At 46.1% G+C, this 20760-nt stretch overlaps 2 protein-coding genes across 5 annotated transcripts in view; one reads left to right on the top strand and one right to left on the bottom strand.

Moving 5' to 3' along the window:
* The window catches only part of LRBA (LPS responsive beige-like anchor protein), a 410948-nt gene that overhangs the window by 214360 nt on the left and 175828 nt on the right, over window positions 1-20760 (top strand). For all 4 annotated transcript variants that reach the window (XM_055700881.1, XM_055700879.1, XM_055700880.1 and 1 more), the window contains 3 exons: window positions 437-561; window positions 7900-8046; window positions 10685-10821. In XM_055700881.1, coding sequence (XP_055556856.1) covers window positions 437-561; window positions 7900-8046; window positions 10685-10821 — 409 coding nt within the window. The remainder of the gene's footprint in view (window positions 1-436; window positions 562-7899; window positions 8047-10684; window positions 10822-20760) is intronic.
* MAB21L2 (mab-21 like 2) lies at window positions 14529-16989 on the bottom strand. The gene has a single exon (XM_005440895.3). It carries the CDS (start codon window positions 15756-15758, stop codon window positions 14679-14681), a length of 1080 nt encoding a protein of 359 aa, XP_005440952.1. The 5' UTR covers window positions 15759-16989; the 3' UTR covers window positions 14529-14678.

Below are 20760 nucleotides of genomic sequence, written 5' to 3'. Positions count from 1 at the left end.
AGGAAGAAAAATGAAGGGGGACAGACTTTGATTAATATAGGTAATGCTATACCATATTTATAATAGCCTTTTCCCTATTCTGGTTTATAAATGCAGTCACTGAGAAAGGTGCCCTGCTGAGGCTGAAATGAGGCTGAAATCGGAGCACATGCCACTAGAGTGTGGGGAAACTGATCACACTGTCAGCAATTCATTTCAAAATGATGTATTTAGTGCTCATTTCACCTTCCAAGAAAAAAGGGAAAGGAGTTCCTTAGACTGGAAGGTGATATTGTTATTTTCAAGGACATACCTAAGTAAAAGATTGCAGAAAGGGGGGAGGTTAAAAAAAAAAAAGGCAAAAGCAGCGCAAACAAGGAGAGCTTTATGCAGAAATTCAGCGCTACCATGCTGTTTGATAATTGCTAACATATGTGGCTCCTCTGTTTCATTGTAGTCGTCCTCGTGAGTTCTGGCGCCTTGACTACTGGGAAGATGACTTGCGGCGCCGGCGACGATTTGTGCGTAACCCCCTTGGATCGACACATCCTGAAGCGACACTAAAAGCAGCCGGAGAACATGGTCAGTGTAAAATCTCCTTCTTGCCAATAGCAGCAGGTTACAGTACGTAGCAGTAAAGACTAGACCTTCATTCCGATAAGATGCTAGAAAATTGTCCCAAATACTAAAGGCTTTTGTTGTTGCATTTCAGACATGTTCAATACAAAGGTAAAGTGACCATTACTGCATATAAGCAGTGCTGTTATTTGTTAAGCCTCTTCATTACCTCTTCGTTGAGCTGGCACATTGTGTGTACTTGGCGTACAATGATTACAAATTTAGTTCTCACTAAGCAGCAGAAAAGTGGATGCAATTTTGCCATTAATTCCTGGGCATACTTCCTTGTGGTAAACTACCAATTTCTGCTTCAGTAACATCAGAAGAACTTTCCTGTTCAGAAATCGACAGCAGTTATTTGTTAGCCTTGGCACATATCTGCCTAACGTTACAGATAGTTTAAAAGAAAAATAACACTTCTAAAGCTAAACTCTATTCTGACCTTTGCTTGTGTTTAAGTCTTCAAGTTTTTCTGCAAGAATTTGATATAGAAGAAATAGTAACAAATGCTGAAACATAAAGTATTGTTCAAGCAGGAAAGGGTAATGATCCTTTCTACCCGGTGATTTTAAAAAAAGGCGATGAATTTGTAAAATATTTTTTCCTCATTTTATTATCAGGAATCACTCAGTTACATGCTGCTGTGTCTGTTCTAGGGGAATGTATCTACAAAAATAATGCAATAATCAGCTTGAGAATTCTACAATAAACCCAAAAGATAAGCAAACAAGCAAAAAACCCACCCAAAGCTAGTGAACTTTGGGGTTTAGTCTACTATTTTATGTCTTCATGATCTAATGAAGATACATCGATAAGGTAGAAAAATCTTTTTTATATTTAAGAATTATTTGCTTATAATACTCAGCTTTAAAGCTGAGTACCCTTCACCTTGAAGGTACATGTCATGGAATAGAATAATTTCAATTTAGGTCGTGTTTTTTTTTTTCTTTTTCCATCTGTGACTTACTGCGTACATATATGCATACATACACACACATATTACATCTAGAGGCTTAAACTTTATGCTAATTTAAAATTAGTAAGTGTGTTATATGAATATAGAAGAACATCACTGTCGTAAAGTTAGTTTCTGTCAGGCATCTTAACCTCTTGCACTCAGCTTTAAAGACCCATTTCTGGAAGAAAATGTCTACAATATGTCAGCTGATATAATGCCAAATGTGACATCAGTCCTCTAAAATAAATGACCGTACAGAGAATAGTCAATAAAGTGATCTGAAAGCAATGTTCACAGAGCCCTACATCTTTGACTATAGAAAGAGGAACAAGATGTAGAATTAATTAACCCATTTTTTGCTTTGGGGCTTGTTGTTCTTAATACTGTGTGTTGTTTCTATGCCATGGACTTTAAGGGCACAAGGCTTCTTTCTGTTTAATACTCCATGGATAAACAACAACGGCCCCCCTTTAATATTACGTGTGTTTTAAATAATGTCACAATTTTAAGTATTCTACTCTTATTTTTGTATTTAATTTTGATATTGTTAATCAAAATACTGAAAAATACCTTTACTGCAAAATCTTTAGAACTCCTATCTCTATTTGTGTAACTAATTCTTCTATAAGCAAACATGCACTAATGCAATTATTCATCTTTCATAGTAATGTGACATTTTCACTTAGCCAGGCTACATTTCAAGGGCTATGGCTCATACTCAGTTTGTAATTGACAGGAGTACAATTTTTGTCAATACAAAAGGAGAGTGAATACCAGCAGCCCTATTTCATAGGTAGCTAACAGGCATAGCTAGTAGCTAACCCTGGTAATTCAAATAGAGTAAATTGTTTTCTGTCCGCCTTTCTGTTTAGAATGTCACATCCTTAATAGGTTTCTGTTATATTTAATTTCTTTATATTGTTTTATTCTGAATTTAATTGCATGCTGCCTTTGTGTATCAGTTGCCATTCTTTTTCTTTATCTAGCCAGTGAATATTCTAGTTTACTGTAAGTCATTGTTTAATATGATTTCTGAAAATACAGATAATTACTATCTGCCTAACTGATGTAATTTAGATAGTAACTATATTACTATCTGAGTGTGCGTATATATGCAACTGTCTTGTTCCAAGACCTTCCACTGGCAAGGTGTAAACTAGATGACCAAAGTACAAATTCAAGTTCAGTTGGGGAAATTATATGTAATGTGTAGGAATACAAAGGTGGTTAGAGTAGTGTTGTAGTTCTCTTTTGAGATTGGGTTTTTCAGTGTGGTGTTTTAGTTTAGGGTTTTTTTGTTGTTGTTGTTTGGTTTCAAGGGGTTTTTTAGGTCTCAGAAGGTGCAGTTATCAGAAGGGTCAACTGGAGTGGTCACTTGATCTATTTCTTTCTGAATTATGTTTATAAACTTTTAATATTAGTCCGTTTCAGGTCAGAAAATCCAATTATTTTCAGATTTTTTTGGAGTCAGACTTTCAGGCCTTGTTTTCATGGTGCAGATATCCTTAGAATTTGCAGAATATTTGCCCTGGTATTTTATGATCTCTTATCAATAATTTATCATTAGTTATTCTATTTCAATTAATTTGACATGTCGTTGAAGCAAAATAATTTAAAAATAATGAATAAAAAGATATGTGCTGCCTATTCAAGCTTTTCTCAAAACAAAACAAACCAAACCCTGAAACTGGGCATGAGAGGTTTTGCCAAAAGGGAAGAATGGGGAAAATAATGCATAAATAACTAGTGCAGTAGCCATGCTTGAAAGCACAGATTTTAACACACTTTTCATTAGTAGACAAACATTATCAGCTGCTTGGTGTCTTTCAAATAAAACCTCAAATATTCTCCTCACCCCAGAGAGCTCACAGTCCAGGAAATATCACAGTTTGCAACTATGAAAATTATTCAGAAGCAACTGGAAGCCTAGATATTGTTCAGTAAAACCTAGAGAGAACAACAACAGCTATCAGCTCTGTTGCAGCCTAGTTATGTGTCTTAGTAACCAGAACCAATCTTTTCCAGGGATTGATTTGATTTGAAGGAGAACCTCTGGTGCAGAGGTGGCAGAATAAATACCTGAAGACTAATGTTCTCTGTTCAGACAATCAATACCAGCCCCATGACTATACTTCTGGCTACCTTCTAGTTAAAAACAAATTTTTTAATTCTGACAATTTAATTGCCATTCCCAAGTTCACATTATCTTGCTTGGGAAAAAAAGGCTTTAGGTAATTTTTCAAAAGGGGAGAGGGGAAATCCTTCCAAAATAGCTATTTATAAAAGTCAGTCTACTAGTGTATTGTGGGGGAAGGAAAGAGAGGTGAAGGTGGTGTGGTAGCAGTCTGGGAAGGAAACAGTTAACTCCTCTCTGATCTACCTTTCATTCATTGATTAGAATTGAAAGCAAAATACCTGTATAGGTGTGAAAGTGCAAAAAATGAGTACTTAAATCCTGTTGGTGGTTTTAGATGGATCCCCAAATAGAATGTTTTGTGAGAGAATCTTTAGCTGCTAGAAGATACCTTATCAAGCTTTTTAACAAGTGATTTGTTGGTTTTTATTGACATTTGTTAAAAACTAGGGGAGAGGGGGATTAAAAGCCTGTAGTGTTTCCAGGTGGAGTGCAGAGCTTTGTGACTGCAAAGGACTAGCAGCTGATCACCTACAGTATTGCAATCAACTGGTCAGTTCTCTTTGCCTCAACCCAAGGGATGCAAAAGTAGTGGGTGTTAAAAATAATGTTTGAAAAATCTGATGTGAAAGTGGTCATTTTATCCCTTATCTTCTTCAACAAATAGGAAGACTAAGAGGGAGGCTTCTGGGAGCCCTTTTTTAAAAAGTAGATCGTAAGGGGCTTTTAATGCATCTTTTCCCTGAATTGCTTTTCCTGATACATTTTACCAGACATAAAAAAAATAAAAAAAAATATTCTGTGTCGTGCTTTCTGATACTTTATTTTCAATTAACTTTGAAAAATTTTATCTCCCAGGTCAGGTTAAGTTATAGACAAACAATTTGAAGTAATATGTCATTCTTTGAATGCCTTAAGCTTGTTCAGCAACGCAAGCTAAACTATTACTTTTACACCCAGATGTTCCAGAGATTTAACTGGAATAAATAAGATGGTGCAAATGCAGAGATCTGTTTGCAAAAAGCTACTTGAAGAAATGGTCTTACAGAGCAGTTTGGGAAGGATTGCATGGAATTACACTAATGAATTATGGTAATGTTATGGCCTGTGCAACACATAGGCCATGCCTTAAGGTCTGGATCTTGAAAAGGTGGATGTGAATGTATGCTTAGATCTGCGGTGTTGGAGGCAGAATTTCCAGTCACGCCAAGAACAGGCAGACCTGGCAGCGAGTGGTTTCAGTTAGCAGATGACAGGGCAAGGTTTGGGACCTGAAATATGAAATCCAGTGTAATATACCCCTGTGCATGCATGGGAACTGAGTAGGTCACGTGCTGGCATGCTCTGTCATATGTATCTCTAATCAGTAAATATAGAGAAAGAACTAGATTGTGGCCAACCCACATAAGTGCATTTCTCTACAGAAAATAGGTGAATCCATGTGGAATATAGTCAGTTCTATACAGATACTGGTGGGAGCGTGCGTGTGTTAGTTGCAGGTGTAGTGCTTTATTCAGGTCAGTATAGAAAAGCAGATTCTGGTTTGGAGTGTGATGCCTTACTGCCTTCCAGTAGCTGGTCTCCGCAGATGTGTAGACAGGCTCTGCATCTTCCTGTGCCTGCGTGTATACACGTTTCATGCATGTCAGGAAATGTGGCTAACTAACAACATATGCAAAGAGATGACAAAAATTTACAAAGATGGTCTAAAATCTTTTTTGGAAAAAGGCAGTTACATAAGATGTATGTTTTTGAATCAGTATAATATCATTAGTTGGGGAAAGAAATAAAATCTGAATAACTGACAAAGATGAGGCGGGAGATGTGTATTTCTGTTATCCAGTCATCTGTGGCTGGGAAGTTGCCATACTGATTTAATTTTTTCTTAATGGTAGATGAGAAGAAAGGCTGAAGGACACACTAGTATTTTGGACAAGCTGTGCTAAGTATAACAGTATTAAGCTTTGATCTTGGCTCTCAGCTCAGTCTTACATGAGAATAGGTAAAAAGCTATGTTTGAAATAGCCTTTTTCAGTATAAAACAGATTGTAGTAGAAGAAGCGAAAATGGCAAGTATGTACAATGTAGATGGGGCTTTTGAAACAACAAGTACAGTTTGCCTGCATTAAAAAAAAAAAAAAAATAAAATTATCTTTGACTTTATCCCTGGGATGGTTTTGTTCTGTTTTACTTTTTTTGATCTTCAAGAGAATGCTGGTAGACCACTGACTAACGGTGCATGTGGTGTATATTAGTATACTGTTGGTAATTTTACTGCTGCTAACTTAAAATCCTCAAGGGGGAGTTAATTACAGGAAAACCTTTCTAAATATCAGCTGCATATTTTCCATGACAAGAAGGTTTTCAACTCGCATTGAACAGCTCCAGAGTCAGAGTTATCACTATTTACATGAGCACATTTTAGAAGAAAGTAAAATTTGTGTTTGTACAATGCAGTAAAAGCTTTACAGTAATTGATTTTTTAAAGGCTTACTTACAAGTGGCAGTTATTGGTTAGGGTGAAAGGATCCATGCATAAATTACCTTTTTTTTTTTATGGCATGTTATATTTCCTTTTCTTTGTGTTTATTGTTTGTGTGTTTTTGTTTTGTGTTGGGGTTTTTTTTGTTGCTTGGGGTTTTTTTGTAAGCTTAGGGCCTAAACCAAAACCAGGGTATTTGGTGGTTTGGGGTTTTTTGTTTGTTTGTGTTTCTTTTTCAGTTTTCACTTAACTGAAAAGTTTATTATTTGCAATTTATGTGCATATATTTACTTAAACAATTTAAACTTTATATATTGCCAGTGGGGAATTGCTGCCTTCTGTAAATGTTTGCAGATTAACATATTTTTAATGTAAACCAGTGGAACTTGCAGTATGGCAGTAATCAGAGAAAGCAACATGGTGAAGTTAGCGGCTCCTCATGTGTTTGGTGAAAGTTTTTTTTTCAAACACGGTTGTGCCACGAGCGTTCTCAATCTTTTTTGTTTGTTTGTTTTTTTGTTTTTTTGTTTTTTTTTTTTTTTACGAAACAGTATTTTCATTTTCTGCTGAAACCCGGCAGTAACACATAGACTGATGGGGTTTGGCTTTTACCACAGCAAGCAGTAACTTAGGTGTAGAGAGTTGCGTGAGCGATCGCCTTTTTTTTTTTTTTTTTGGTTAATTTCCACCCCCCCCCCACCCCCCACCCCGCTTCCTTCTTTCTCTCCCTCTGCCCCCCGGCTGCTGCTCGGAGCTTGTCATGTAGATGGAGCCGAGGCGGAGCGCGGGGCGGTGCGGGGCGCTGCCGGTGCCCCCGGCAGAGCCGCCCCTGAGGGCACGGCCCGAGGCTGCGCCGCCTGCCTACGGGCTGGGCCGAGCTGGCCGAGCTTTCCGTTTATTTCCCTTCCGTTCCCAAAGTTCAGCTGTGAGCCTGGCGGTGTCCCCGTAAGGCCCGGGTACCACTCCGCGGTGCCTCACGGAAGCAGGTGCAGGCTTTTCTCTGTCTGTGCCCCCCCCGCCGTTCCCCGCCCGAGCCGGTGAGGCGGGCGGCGCTGCCGCACGGCACCCGCGCACCGTTCCGGGCTGCCCGGGGCTGCGGGAGGGACGGACGGACGGAGGCCGCCCCGCCGCCTCCCCGCTGCCGCGGCGCCCGGCCCGCCCCCACCGGGGGCCGCTCCCCCTGCCGCCCCGCAGCGGAGCGGCGCGGAGCCGTGGCCGGCCGCAGTGCCTTACCCGTGGGCGGCGACCCCCCCCTCCCCGTCTGCCCCGTTTCTCCGGCTGCCGGGAGTTTGTGGGGCCGAGCGGCCTGTTGCGCTGCCCCCGGTGCCGTGCCGCCGCCGGCCCCTCTCCCGGGCCGTGCTCGCTGCCGGCGCGGCGCCGGCCCCCGGCCTCGGCTTGCGGTGCCCGGGTACTGCGGCGGGCAGGGGGACCTACTGCCGAGCAGGGGGCTCTGCCGTGCCCTGTCCCCCTGCTGTCATAACTCTGGGAGCAGAGGGAAATGCTGCAGAGAGCTCTGGATAATTTTGAGCAGGCTTAATAGGATTAAAACTGGATGTGTCCTAACATTAAAGGATTAAGGCAGGTACTTCCCACAGCGAGCCCTAAACAGTTTTCCTCCTGAACTTTCGTTTTGAAAAAAAAAAAACACCAACAAAACCCCAAACCACTCCTTTGTCACTGATGCCTCTGAGACCCGACAGACAGCAACGTGTGTGTCTTTCATTCCAGGTCCCAGTGAGGACATTCTTGTTAAAGGAAAGCAGTCCATCAAGAGTCAAGCTTTAGGAAATCAGAACTCAGAAAGTGAGATTCTCTTGGAAGGTGACGACGATATCATGTCATTCATGGAGGAAAGAGAAGCAGAGAACTTAACGGGTAACTTCAGCTATCTCATTTTCTCCCCAGCTTCTTTACTACTTAAGTTCTGATCTCTCCTGCTCTGCACTGAATCATGTTTTGGGATGCACGCTGATAAATTGTTCCTTCCTATAGCTGGGTTGTTAAGATAATTTTCTGTGCACCTCAGATGGCTGAGGGCTTATTTGAAGAGAGTTGTGAGTTTTCTGTAAGCCTTTTATAACCTTCTTGTTTCTGCAGCGGATGTCCGTATTCTAGGAAACCTTCCCTAGAGAAAGTAGCTCTACCTTGAAAAGGACTTCCTTTTTTTTTTTTTTTTTTTTTTTTTTTTTGACCCTGTTCCACTCTTCAAACCATTAGACCTAGTGGACAATTAGGCAAGTTGACTGTAATTAAAGACTTTGGAGAGCTTGATGTGTTTTCCCCTGAGTCTGTAAAATTGTACATATTGGGTATTTACCTGGGTTTGAAGGATCTGTACACTCACTGGAATTAATTCCTTTAAACCTCTTGTCATTTCCCCATTGAAGTCCCTTCTCCGCAGACCATAGCCGCCTTTTTAGACTTCACTTCTTTTTTTCTGAAGAAGAAACAGTACTTCAGGTCTTTGAACTTACTTCATTTTACTCAGTCACTTGCAGCCTTTGCTGATGTTGCAGCCTGAGTGGAGTGGGTCCATTTCTGTACAGTTCAAAATGTAAAACCAGAGTAAGCTCCTCAGTTCAGGGACTGGGAGTTGTTCGAGGAATGTTTATTTGAGCAATTTTTACAGGGAAAATACAAACTTCTCTGTGTTGTTCTGCTTTCTCAACTGGTATCCCATGTACATTTGCTTCAGAGAAAAATATCATTTCCTGGATAATTCTGGTTCCTTGGGAAGCTAGTAGTATAAACTTACATTGAAACATATGATAATTCAGCGAAATTACTGGAAGTGACTATTGGCAGCTTGCTTATCCCTGAACTGCATCCCACTCCATTTTTTTTTTAAAGCAAAGTTAAAAATGCAGCATAATGAAAAAAAGAAAACCTGCATAAGAAGAGTGAAGTAAAATAAAGTAACAAGAGAATAACGCAATGGCATTTTCTGTATGTGAATCTTTTTTTTCCTTTCTATCACAAGCTTCCTTCTCAACAGTGTGCTCCGCGTTTCCTTCTCTTTCATTATTCGTTCATTGGTTTGAGTAATACATTCATACTGTAATAGAGGTGAAAGGGGAGTTTAATTATATAATCTTGACAATGGCGATAGGATTAAGAAGTAATCCTCACTAATAAAGTGGTGTGGGTTAGAAATGAAGTGGAAATTGTCAGGGGTCTTCTACGGGACCTGGACTGCCCCAGCTTCTGCAGCTGTGTGCTTGCCCTGTAATTGAATGTCTGCGAGTGATTGAAAAAATGTTATTTCTCCTCTGGATTACATGCTAATGTACAGAGGGCAAAGGGAGACAGCAAAAGAACACATAGCTGCTTATTTCATCCATTTGTGCGGGTGAGCTTTGGGAAATCATGGCAGTTCCGCAGCTATCTCATGCCCATCTGCAAACACAATGTATTTGTACATTGGGAATAGAGGGCAAAGCTGCTCTGATCTCAGCAGAGCATCTCTTCTTTTGTCCTAGTGGCACACATTGAGATTGATGCGAGATTAAGGACCATCACCCTCCTAACAATCGATGGAAATGACAATTCATCTGAATTTTTTTGTCAGTTATTCTCACGTTGATTACCTGAATGTGTGTACCTCATTTATAGATGCTTTATTAAAACAAAATTATCTATGTCACTTTCATATCTTGCACTGTTTTACAGAAGTCAGATAATACTGCAGCCAAGTAACTTCATTTCCTTACCTCTTAATCAGCTGGATGACAAACCTAACCTGTTTTCTTTCTGTACGTGCTAGTTTATATAATAGGTTCTGCATTGTCACATCTATGCTGAACCTATTGTTTTCAGTAGTAGTCTGATTTGTCCCTGTGATAAGCCCTGTGGAGATGTGATCATTCCAATAAAAATTCATTCAGTTGGAAACCAACCCTCCAGCTGTTTACTCCCACAGTCCCTGGGCTACACTAACGCTGCGTGGAATCCTTGAACAATATTTAACGTGGAATCAAAAGCATCTTTAAAACATTTTACTTTAGGCTCTCTAACATTGTGTAACCGTAACAATAGATTTCTAGCATCCATGAGGGAACACTTTACAGTTAGACAACTTTGAGCCTCGACTGCTGTTTGCATTTTTGTGGAAGGCTATTGAAACTGTCCGGTACCTAAAGAACACATCTGACAGTAAAATTTCAAGTGTTGATGTGTGCGCTCTCTATATTGCACATAACAGAAGGTATGCAACTCTCGAACTTTCTTGAAAAGAAAATGCGTCTCAGTAAAAACTATATACTGCCATGCCTGAAGCCAGCTCTGGCACGCATAATGTATGCATCAGTTTGCAATTGTAGATGCGTCAGTGTTCAGCAGCAGAGAGACACTGCAAATATGTTACATATGTTCTTTTCTGGGATAAAAAGAGCTGCTTTTTAAGCGAGAGTGAAGTTCATTGCTTTATTTATTTTAATCTTCTAGACTTGAAAAGCAAATTGCACTTGCACTCTTCTCTGTTTTGAATATTGTTGGTGTTTTCACTTTTTTGCAGGTCCAGTTGCCTTAAGCACACCGGCTCAGCTTGTGGCACCCTCAGTGGTAGTGAAAGGCACTCTTTCCATCACTCTTTCTGAGCTCTACTTTGAGGTGGATGAAGAAGATCCCAGTTTTAAGAAAATCGACCCAAAGGTAAGAGATCATTGACCCTGAGCTGTGAGAGATGATGACAAATTACCCAAGACCTTTAATTCTTCATTCTACTTCCTTTACCTCTATTGGTCCACAGTGTTCCTGCTTTAATAAGTTTGTGACTGACCATATATGTTACTGAACTTCAAGTAGGGTGACACCTCCTTTCCTTCTCCTTTTTCTCCCCCTCCCACAATTCGACCCTACTTGAATGTTAATTAGCTTGCTGCGAATAAAGCTCCAGGGAGGCATCTTAAATAAAGACGTCTTGAATCACAGGCCTGTGTGAATACTGGAAAGTTCAACGAGGCTTTTAGCCCAAATGCTTCGGTTTACCTTCCAGTTCTTATATAATGCCAGTGTAACATAGCACTAAACTTCCTACACTCCAGAGTTTTCAGTGCTTCTGTATTGTATTATCCTGTAACGGATTTTACAAGGCCTGTTATTATTTATTGTGCCTAAGGAGAAAACATAATTGCCCTCATAAAATACATTTCTGAACTGACTTTCTGATTTCCACAAACTTTATTTGCTCAGAGTTACTTGATTACTAGTCTTTTGTTTAAAATTAGTAACCTTCAGTAAAATTCCTACTTCAAAGGCAGTATATTGTGTAAATTAGCTTAATAAGGTTGCACTTGAATGTTTTCTGCAGTACTATGCTGACATTTCAAAAGTATGACACAACTGGTAAATATTCTCGCATCCTACTTTTAACCACAGTGATGGCTCTTGGTTTTTTAAATATCTTATCAATATTTTAAATATTTGATGTTAAAGAAGGTAATAATTTCTTTGTGAAGGAGAAAAAAGTCCCTGGGAGAAGCAGTGGTTTTCTGCTTGACTGTAGAGAATACCTTGTGTGTTAAGCACCAGTTCGGTTCTTTGTTCCTATTGAGTAAATTGCTCTTGTCTGTATTAAAAATGGCATCAGTGGGGTCTGAAAGCTGGGGTTATCAAATTCTATCAAGGAGGAAATATATCTTGAAAAACAACACTCGTGGATTCTTAGAACTAGAATTTAATATAAGGTATTCAGTAGAACTGTGCTTTTTATGTGATACCATAAATGAGATTTGACTTTTCTTTTGGTCTTGAAGTATTTTGTCAATATTTCTGAGATTATTTCCAGTATGAGATAGCTGTTAAAATTTTGATATGCTTATTCCTTCCGTAGAGTTTTGTAAAAATATCTAATGCTAAAAAGGATATAAATATAAAATGTAAAGACAGTTGGATATGTTACTGGATTGCATTTTCCATCTAAAATGTGCTGCTTTGTATCACGTTAGCATGAGTGAAGTCTTACAGATCTGCGTTATTCTGCATGTTTAGCACATAGGGCGTCTGAGTACAGTTATTTCTTACCATTCCTGTTACATGTTTTATGGGGACATTGGCATACGGCACATACTCAGCTTGCTTTCTTTTCTCCTGGTTTCAAGTATTTGCTAGTGGTTGTTTTCTTAACTGTGAGCAGGCATTCTGGTTTTATTTGACTGTATCTTAAATTCTGTATCTGGGAGATTTTCTTTGGGTTCCTATAAGAGGAGGAGTTGGTTACATGAAATACAGGCTACCCCTTGTACATCCTACTTGTGATGCTACTTTAGCTGGAGGTCTTAAAAGAAAGAAAAAAAGAGCACCTTTTGTAATGTCTTGGGGCGGAAGCTAAAAATCAAATGTGAATATTTTTTTATTTTAAAGAACAAAAATAGCTTACAACGCAGCCTGCTTCCAAGCATGAACGCTTCCCGTCCCCACCCTCTGCCTAAGTTACTGTACCTTGGCAGCGGGGACTAAAGCTGCTGGAGAAAATGCCCCTTGGAGAGAAAAAAAAATAATAATCCTAATCCGCTGTAGCTCAGCAGGCCTGTTTAATTAATGAGGCTTCATCTGTTTGATAAATTTAAATTCCTTGTATATTTGTCTAAACTGCTGAAAAGAAAACATTGTGACAAGTTCCTGAAGGAACCTGCGGCAGAGATAGCATCAGCGGCGGTGAGGTCAGGGTTTGTGCGGCGGCGGGCTGGTTCCAGAGGCAAAGGCTTGCCCCGCAGGCTACGAGCCCGTTCTGCCAGGCGAGCCGGGACCAGGCAGCGCTGGGGAAAGGCTCCGGTGACTCCATCAGACACTTGTGGAGGCAGCCGGGCGGTGACGCTGGGCTGGGCTGGGGGACAGCCCCGTGTCCCGGGTGCTGCCGCTGCCGCCGGGCAGGGTGGCCTCCGCGCCTTCCCCGGGGGCGCATCCCCCGGGCTGCTCCCCCCTGGCTAATTCCGTTTTTAACCTAAAGACAAGCCACATTTTGGATGGCTATTTCTTTCCGGATCCGTCCGCAAAGAAACGGAAGTAGTCCTCTGGGGGCAAGAACTCACATTTTTACACCCCCACCCCCCTCCTCCGCACCCCCGCCCCGAAAAGACACGAAAACTTGCTCGAAATGCCCCGAGCCGCCTTGAAATCTCCCGGGCGGCTCCAGCAGATAACGCTAACGTTTTTATCAATCTTAGAAATGCCTTCCCAATAAAAATCCCGCAGATATTTTTTTTTTTCCTAAGTCTTCCTGAGCAAACTCAGTGCGAAATGGCCACAGCACGAAATGCCAGGAATCGCGCAGAGCTTGGCTCTGGGGGAGGGAGATCGGCGGGATCCGCGCAGGGAGCCACCGGCTGATCCTGTGGGATCGGGGGGTTCCTGACGGCTGGCTTCCCTGCTCCACCGGCTACGCTGCCGTGCGATTTTATGCTGTACTTAAAAATGCGGGGAAAACAAATGTTTGTTTAAAAAAAATATCGACCCGGTTGCTCTAAAGCGCATTAATTATTCAGGGTAGATCTATAGACTTCCTCCGTCTCAAAGTCAAATGGATAGCGCGTTCGCTCTGGAAAGCGAAAGCAAAGAGCGAAGGTTTTATTTAAAATAGAACACAAGCGCTCGCGATTTACCGGGAAAGAAGGAAAGAAAACTGTAAGGAAAAAAATAAGGCTGAGGACCGCAGGGTAGGAAACGGCATTGCTCTAATTCTGCCTGAAATCTGGCGAGCAATGCTCCGCATATTCCCAAGGTTGAGGGGGGGAAAATTAAAGTCAGAGAAATTTAGCAGATGTTGTCACATGCTGAACTACATACAGAATCTGTAAGATTTTTTTTTTCCTCAGAAGCGCTATTTTTACAGAAACTAGGGGGTAATTTAGAAAGCGTCAATGAATATGCCAAGCTAAGGCTTCGGCTAGGTGTCGCGTTTAGACTATCTGTACATCTCGTGTTTCTGTTTCTTTTAAAAAAATCTCCTCCCGAGATGCAGAATCGACTTGCCTGTATTTAAGAACCATTCACGAAAAGTCAGCGTAAAGTTAAAGTAATATTTTTATTACTATTTGCAACAAGTCAGTTGTGGGGCACATAATCTGACCTTGGCACCGAAATACATTTAACATCAGTAAAACTTTTTAAAGGGAGATTTGTACATATAGTTAAATAAATTTTCACTTGGTGACAACATCCAGGCAAACGAGAGAGAGCATAAGAAAAGGACTATACATGGATTGGAAAAATGTACCTTTCGGGTTTCGTTTTGAAGTTGCAAAAGTCCGATCGCTTCTTTCTGTGACTTTTTAAAAATTCACATTGGAGGGCAGGAGGAGAGGCTCTTCCCTTCTTCCGTGCAAGGCGGCGAGAGTTTACGCCGGGAAAACCGTCTGCAAGTTTTTAAAGGCCGAGCTGCAGGTGGGTGGGGGGTGGCGGGGGCGCGTTTCTTTCGCCGCCTCTTTCCGTCGCGGTTTGCGTTAAATAAAAAGTTTTTAGGCGCTGTTGTTGTTTGCGGAGGGCGAGCTTTGTGCGCGGGGGTGTTAACCCTATAGCTTGTCGAGGCTTTTGGGATTGGTGAGGATTTCTCTGGCTAGCCTCCAGGTCTGTTTGGCAGCGCTTTCCAGGGCCGAGTGGGGTTTGCCCTGAAAGAGGTCTAGGTTGGGCAGGAAGTAGTGGGGGCAGCGCCGGCACTGCAGGCAGGAGATGAGCTGCAGGAGGATGCCGTTCAGCCGGTCGCCCAGGCACGCCTCGTCCCAGTCGGTCTCCCGCGGGTGCTTCTCGCACTCGTACAGCAGCAGCGTCTTCATGTGGTAGTTGTTGAGGGGCTGCCCGGGCAGCTCCAGGTGCCGGTCGCGCAGCGTCTTCAGCACCGAGAGGCACTTGTTCCTGCAGCCGCCCATCAGCAGCCGGTTCTCGGCCTCGCCGAACTGCAGCACCCAGGCGTCGCTCTCTGCCGAGCTCTGCTTGCCCGTCAGCGAGTAGCACTCCTTGGAGAGCAGGTTGAAGCCCTCTGCCTTCACCTCGGCCACCCGGTTGGGGCCGGGCCAGGGGATGTGGGGCATGGGCCACTGCGCCGCGCTGCGCGGCCAGATACCGGTGCACTTGAAGGCGGGCGTGATCTGCACCACGTACCGCTCCCGGATGCGGAGCTTCACCTCGCTGGTGTCCGCGATCATCTTCACCACGTCCCGGTAGCTGCACTTGTCCACGGCCTGGGCCACCAGCGTCTGGAAGCGGGAGCGGATCTTGCGGGCGGACAGGTAGCCCGAGGCGGTGATGAACTCCACCCAGAGGGACATGCTGCGCTTGCGGCCGTCGCTCAGCTTGAGCACGGCGCAGCCCGGCAGGGAGCCGTCGTCCACGAAGTTGAAGACGCCCATCTGGTTGAGGTAGAGCACCACCTCGAACTCGGTGGGCGAGATCACTTCCAGCCCCTCGTAGCGGGCGTCGATCTCGCTGAGGGAGCTGATGAAGCGCGGCTCCTGCACCTCCACCTCCTTCAGCACGTCCGACACGACCTTGCACACCTCCCGGATGGTCTTGGCGATGGCCGCCTTGCGGGCCTGGCAGCGCTCCGTGTAGTATTTGTTGAGCTGGTAGACCAGCTTGGCCTGCGCGGCGATCATGTTGGGGCACAGGTCCGGGCTGTACACCGGGCTCTCGCAGTACGTTGAGGGATCCAATGCTTTAGCGGTGGCTGCAGCTTTGCGGAGGGCACCAGCCAAATCGCAGACCCACACCCCCTCCGGGAAGAAGGCGGCAGCGGCGCGCCAGTGAGAGCAATTAAAAAAAAATCGGGGAGGACGACGGAGCACAAAGGAGCGGAGCCCGGCGCTGCCCCGGCGGGGAGGAGCAGTGCGAGCCGCGGGCCGGAGCGGGCTGGCGGCGGGGCGGCGGAGCGGGGCGGCGGGCAGCTCCCGCGGGCTCCCGGAGCGCGAAGTTTAGGGTGGCGGTGGGGGCAGGGAGGTCTGCGCTGCCTCTGCGCTCAGGCGCCCACCCCCCCGCGCAGCGGCGAAAATGCTGTTTCAATAGTTCATGGGGGGAAAAAAAAAAACCCCAAAACAACAGCAAACCACCAACACACCCCGAACAAACTTCCCCAGGACTCGCAGAAGGTCCCTGCAGAAAAGCCGGTCGGCGGCGAAGTTTGAAACCGCACACGATACGAGAGGAGGAGAAGAATGCGAGCAATGCCCAGAGCGGAAGAGTGAACTCTGTGTCTGTCTGTCTGTCTGCCTCTCTCTCTCTCTCTCTTTCAGTCCGTGGCACCACCAGAGATGTGCATGAGTTTGGCTGCCGCTCTCAGACTGTCAGGGGGTGTTGTTGATTTCCCTTTTCCTGCTGGAGGCGTTGTCTGAACCCGGCTCTGTGGCTTTCTCTATCTTTACGCGCAGACGTGTGCACTTGGTCTGTGATCTCTCATTCCTGTCCTGCAGCTCTATATAGATTGTTTTGAGATATATATAGCTTATAGGTTGTTGTTGTTGGTTGGTTTTGGTTTGGTTTTTTTTTTTTTTTTTTCTTTGCACAAGACTGTGTTTTATCCTGAGCGGGAGGAGGGCGTAGCTGCCGTGCCCGGGATGGCTTCTCCTCCCCCTCCCCACCCCTGGAAGTGCGCGCCGAGGCTCTCGCTTTCCGCGCCTCTCGCTGCCGCCGCCGCTGCCGTGCGCCCGTCTCTCTCCCCGGCGGTGCCGGCGGGCCCTGTAGTTTATGAATGGGGCCGGGGCCCGGCCGGGGGGCGGGGCCCCGCCTCCTACAATCGCCGCCGAGCTGTCAGCGGCGCGGCCAATCGCGGCGGGCGGCGGGCACGGCCGGCGCGGGGGCGCGCACAGGCGCCCGCGCGCTCACGCCGGCCTCCTCCGCGGCGGCGGCGGGGCAGGAGCGTGTCGTCCGCTCCGCGCTGTGGCGGGCCGGCCTTAAAGCCGGGCCGGGAGGGGAGGGCGGGGGGCTGCGCGGGGCTGCGAGCGGCGTGGGGTGCGGAAAAAGCTGCAACTTGGCCGTGGTGGCCGGGGGAAGGGAACTCGCCGCTGCCGCCGCTTGCTGCGAGGAGAGCCGGCGGCAGCGCTGGTGTGCGAGGGGAAGGACGGGGGGAGAGGCGTGCCCGTGCTTCACCGCAGGCGTAAATCTCTCGCTGATGCGGGGCTGCAGCGGTGAAAGTGCGACCGTCACCGGCGCAGGATTGCACACCTTGTTTTACTGCCCTCAGTCAATGCCGTAGTCACGTTAATTCAGATAAATCTTGTGCCATAAAGTTCCGTTCATCCTCCTAAAGCGCTGGATTGAGTTATTCGAAAGGAAACGGTGTTTTATGCAAGTTTCTGTTAATAAGAGTATTGAATGATTTGGACCTAAACCCGTAGTTACGTTCTGTCAGTTCGGGAACTGCTGTGACACACACACACACACACCCCCCCCCGGTGGTACCTGCCGCAAAACAACAAGTGTTTCTCCTGCGGAGACTCAGGCTTGCGGGAAGGCAATTGCCCTCTCGTCTTTGCTGGGGCCAAGGGTGGGTGTTTCCGAGGGTGCCGCGCCCTCCCCCTGGTCCTTGCGGGTCGCTGCGGGTCCCTGCGGCCCGGGGGCGGCCCCGGCGGCCGCCAGCGGAGCCCGGCCGGGGCCGTTCACACGCGATGCGCTCCTCCTTGCGGAGCCTGGGTTCCACCAGCTCGCAGCGGTTGGGCTTGCGTTCTTGTTCTTTCCTCCTTTCGCTGCAGCTGGCTGATTTTAATAAAGAAAATATCGCCGTCTGTTTTCCGTGTGCGTTTAAATTGGAAACATGTCTTGTGCCGGCCGTACCGCTGCGCGCTGGAAGAAGTAAGTACGGGCGCGCCCGGCGCCCGTGGGGGCTCCGCGCTCCCGGAGGGGAGGGCCGGCTCCTGGTCCCCCCGCTGCCGCGGGGCCCGTGGGCAGGCTGGGGGCTGTCGCGCCGGCCGCGGTGCCCGCTGTTCGGTGGGGCCCGGGCGGGTGGCGCTGTCAGGTGTCCCCGCAGCGCCCGGCCCCGTCGGGAGGGAGAGGAGCCCGGGGAAGGCTCCGAGGAGAGCAGCCGCGGGGGTGAGGGGGAGAAGGGGCAGGCTGCGGCCGGGGCAGAGCCGCGGGCTCGCAACGGCGCCAGCGCCGCGGCTTGCACGGTCTTCGGCCGTCCCGGGGATGCGCGGTCTGGAGCGGGGCTCCTCGCCCCGGGCCGCCGGTAAGTGCCTGCGGACCTGCCCCCTCCCCGGGGCCGCACCCTCGTCAGCCGACCAGAGCCCCCTTCGGTGCTACCCGGGCAGCACCGGGCGGGCAGCACCGGGCGGGCATCGTCGGCGGAGCGTCCCTTCGGGGCTCGGCTGGCCGGGCGGGGCGGCGGGGGTCCTGCGCCTCGGCCCTGGACGCTCTCCGGCGGGCGAGAGAGTTCGTTCGGGCTGGGGGTCCGTCTCATAGGCCCCGCCGGAGCGCCCGGAGCGGATCGGCCGTGCTGGCAGCGGGCTGGCGCTTCTCCCCGCGCTGGCGAGGGGATCTGCGCACCGACCCTGTGGGCAGCGGCGGGACTTCGCCCCCGGCAGGGAGCGGGCGGTCGGGGGCTTCCCGGGGCCGGGGCGCGGGGGGCTGCTGGAGCCGTCAGGCGGCCCGGGCAAGGGAGGGACGGACGCGCTTTGGTGTTTTTAGGGTACAAGCAGAAGGAGGGTACGATTCCCCTCCCACCCCCACGCACCCCCGGTAAGGTGACTAATGATGAAACAGTTACACAGTGTTCAGATTTAAAACAATTCATTACCAATTTTCCTGTCTGAGGTTGAAGCTCTAGTAAATAATAAATCAGCTAAACAAAAGCCGACTTTAATTTATTGCCCCAGTGCTAATTAGAAACATCATTTGAGCAATAAACTTAAACACTTCCAGCAAATAATGCACGTGAAACCCTCTCTCCTGCGTCTGGGCGTTTGTGGCCGCACTGCATTAAGACCAGCTTCATCTGTGGCGGAATTTGCTCTCGCCGGGATGAATAATTGAAGGGGGAACCGGATCCGAGGAGGCTATAATTGAAGAGCCCTTGTCACCTCTGCTTTTATGTATGTTAGTGTAGAAGTCCATCAGCAGCTCCTCGATGGTGTATAAAACGAAGCGGCAGCCCTTCCAGCAGCAGGAGATACTGTATTCCATTAAAAAGACCGTGCGTGTGTGTGTGTGTGCCGCAGAGAGCGAAACTCTCAGGGCTAAAAGCCACTTGAAGTCTTCAGACCGATTGATCTGTATTCTCTCGTTATAATCCGTCTCATCATACTTGAGTTAATGAGGCAGGGGCGGGGGTGATCTGATGGTCCTTGACAAATTCATTAGGGAGGCTGCGGGACATTTTATTTGACTGTTAAACATCGTGTTTGTTTGGTTTAAGCAGTGCCAACATCAGCATGCCGCTGCCTGGAGCAATAGTGTTTTGTTAGCGAGGGCTTCTGTAAAAAGATACTGGGAAGGGGACTGGGTGTGCTGGAGTGTTTGCTCTTGCCTTGGCTCCTCCTGCCCCCTCCCTCTCGGTACCGCGGGGAGCTGGGGCTGGTGTAAATGCAGGCGTGTTGTGAGTACATGGTATGTGCAGCGGTATTTTCTACACTCTAAGGATGGCAAAGTAACAGCGAAGGGCTGCTATGAAATGTGTAAAGACTTCCTCCCCCCCCATTTTATTTATGAAAAAGAGAATGCTATGTTTGTCTTGACCCTTAAAAACAGCAACAGAAGAAAACTGGAAAACAACTCAGAGTTTTAGCAAGAAACACACAAGTTCCTTACTGTGTTATGCTTGCCTAACCAGCTTATCAAAGCGGCATATGTTACATATTTCAGAGCTTTTTTTTTTTTTCCTTCTGAACGGTGTGTTTTAAAGTTTCTGTAATATGCTGCTGATACAAGATATAATTTTTAAAGCAAGTCAAAAGTTTGATCAAATTGACTTGAGGCTATTAAAGGATTTCTGCCAAAATCTGCCTTTTTTCTCTCCCTCTCCCCTTGCTGAGAGGAGAGGGAAAAGTGAAGGCAAGAACAGGTACTTCCCAAAGGGATAAGAAGTATTTTCATGAATAGCGTATGAAATATGTATGTTTATGTATACGCTTTGTTCATGGCAGCTTGGTAGACGAGACCCAGCTAGCGTCCCATTATTTTCTTGTAGTTGGTTTCCTCTCTATGCTTGCATTTAAGGGGAACAGTTTTTGTGGAAAATGGAATAATTAATTTCCTTGTGGAACATAACATTGTAATATTTTTTTTTTCCTGGAGATCAGTCTTAAAGCTGAGAATGTTTGAAGTGCTTTGTAGGACTCTGCTTCCATTTATAGAAGAACAGTATGGGAAAAGAGCTAGTGCCCTTTGCCTGTCATTTTCATACATTCCTGCACTGCTGATGGAGCTTGAACTGCTGCAGGGAATGTATGGATCTGAAAAGAAATGATTCAGTAATGCATGTTGCATTTCTCCACAGTGAAACTGGGTTAATAATTACAGTAAATACTGTTGTGGGTTTGAAAAACAAAATTTGGTTTACATTCAATAGTACACAGCATGTACCTTTTCTTGAAAGTCAGGGCTTGGTTTTACCGTCTGTCAGTCTGTTGTAAGGACTGTGTTTATGAAGTTAGTTGATAGTGCACACTGGGG

This window comes from Falco cherrug, chromosome 1 (assembly GCF_023634085.1).
Source record: "Falco cherrug isolate bFalChe1 chromosome 1, bFalChe1.pri, whole genome shotgun sequence".
In the NCBI taxonomy this organism is placed as follows: domain Eukaryota; kingdom Metazoa; phylum Chordata; class Aves; order Falconiformes; family Falconidae; genus Falco; species Falco cherrug.
The sequence above is the reverse complement of the archived record's forward strand: the minus strand, read 5'-3'. Positions and strand labels throughout refer to the sequence as shown.

Bases quoted from the DNA above. Each gene is read 5' to 3' on its own strand.
- MAB21L2 (XM_005440895.3), bottom strand. From the start codon at position 15,758: ATGATCGCCGCGCAGGCCAAGCTGGTCTACCAGCTCAACAAATACTAC.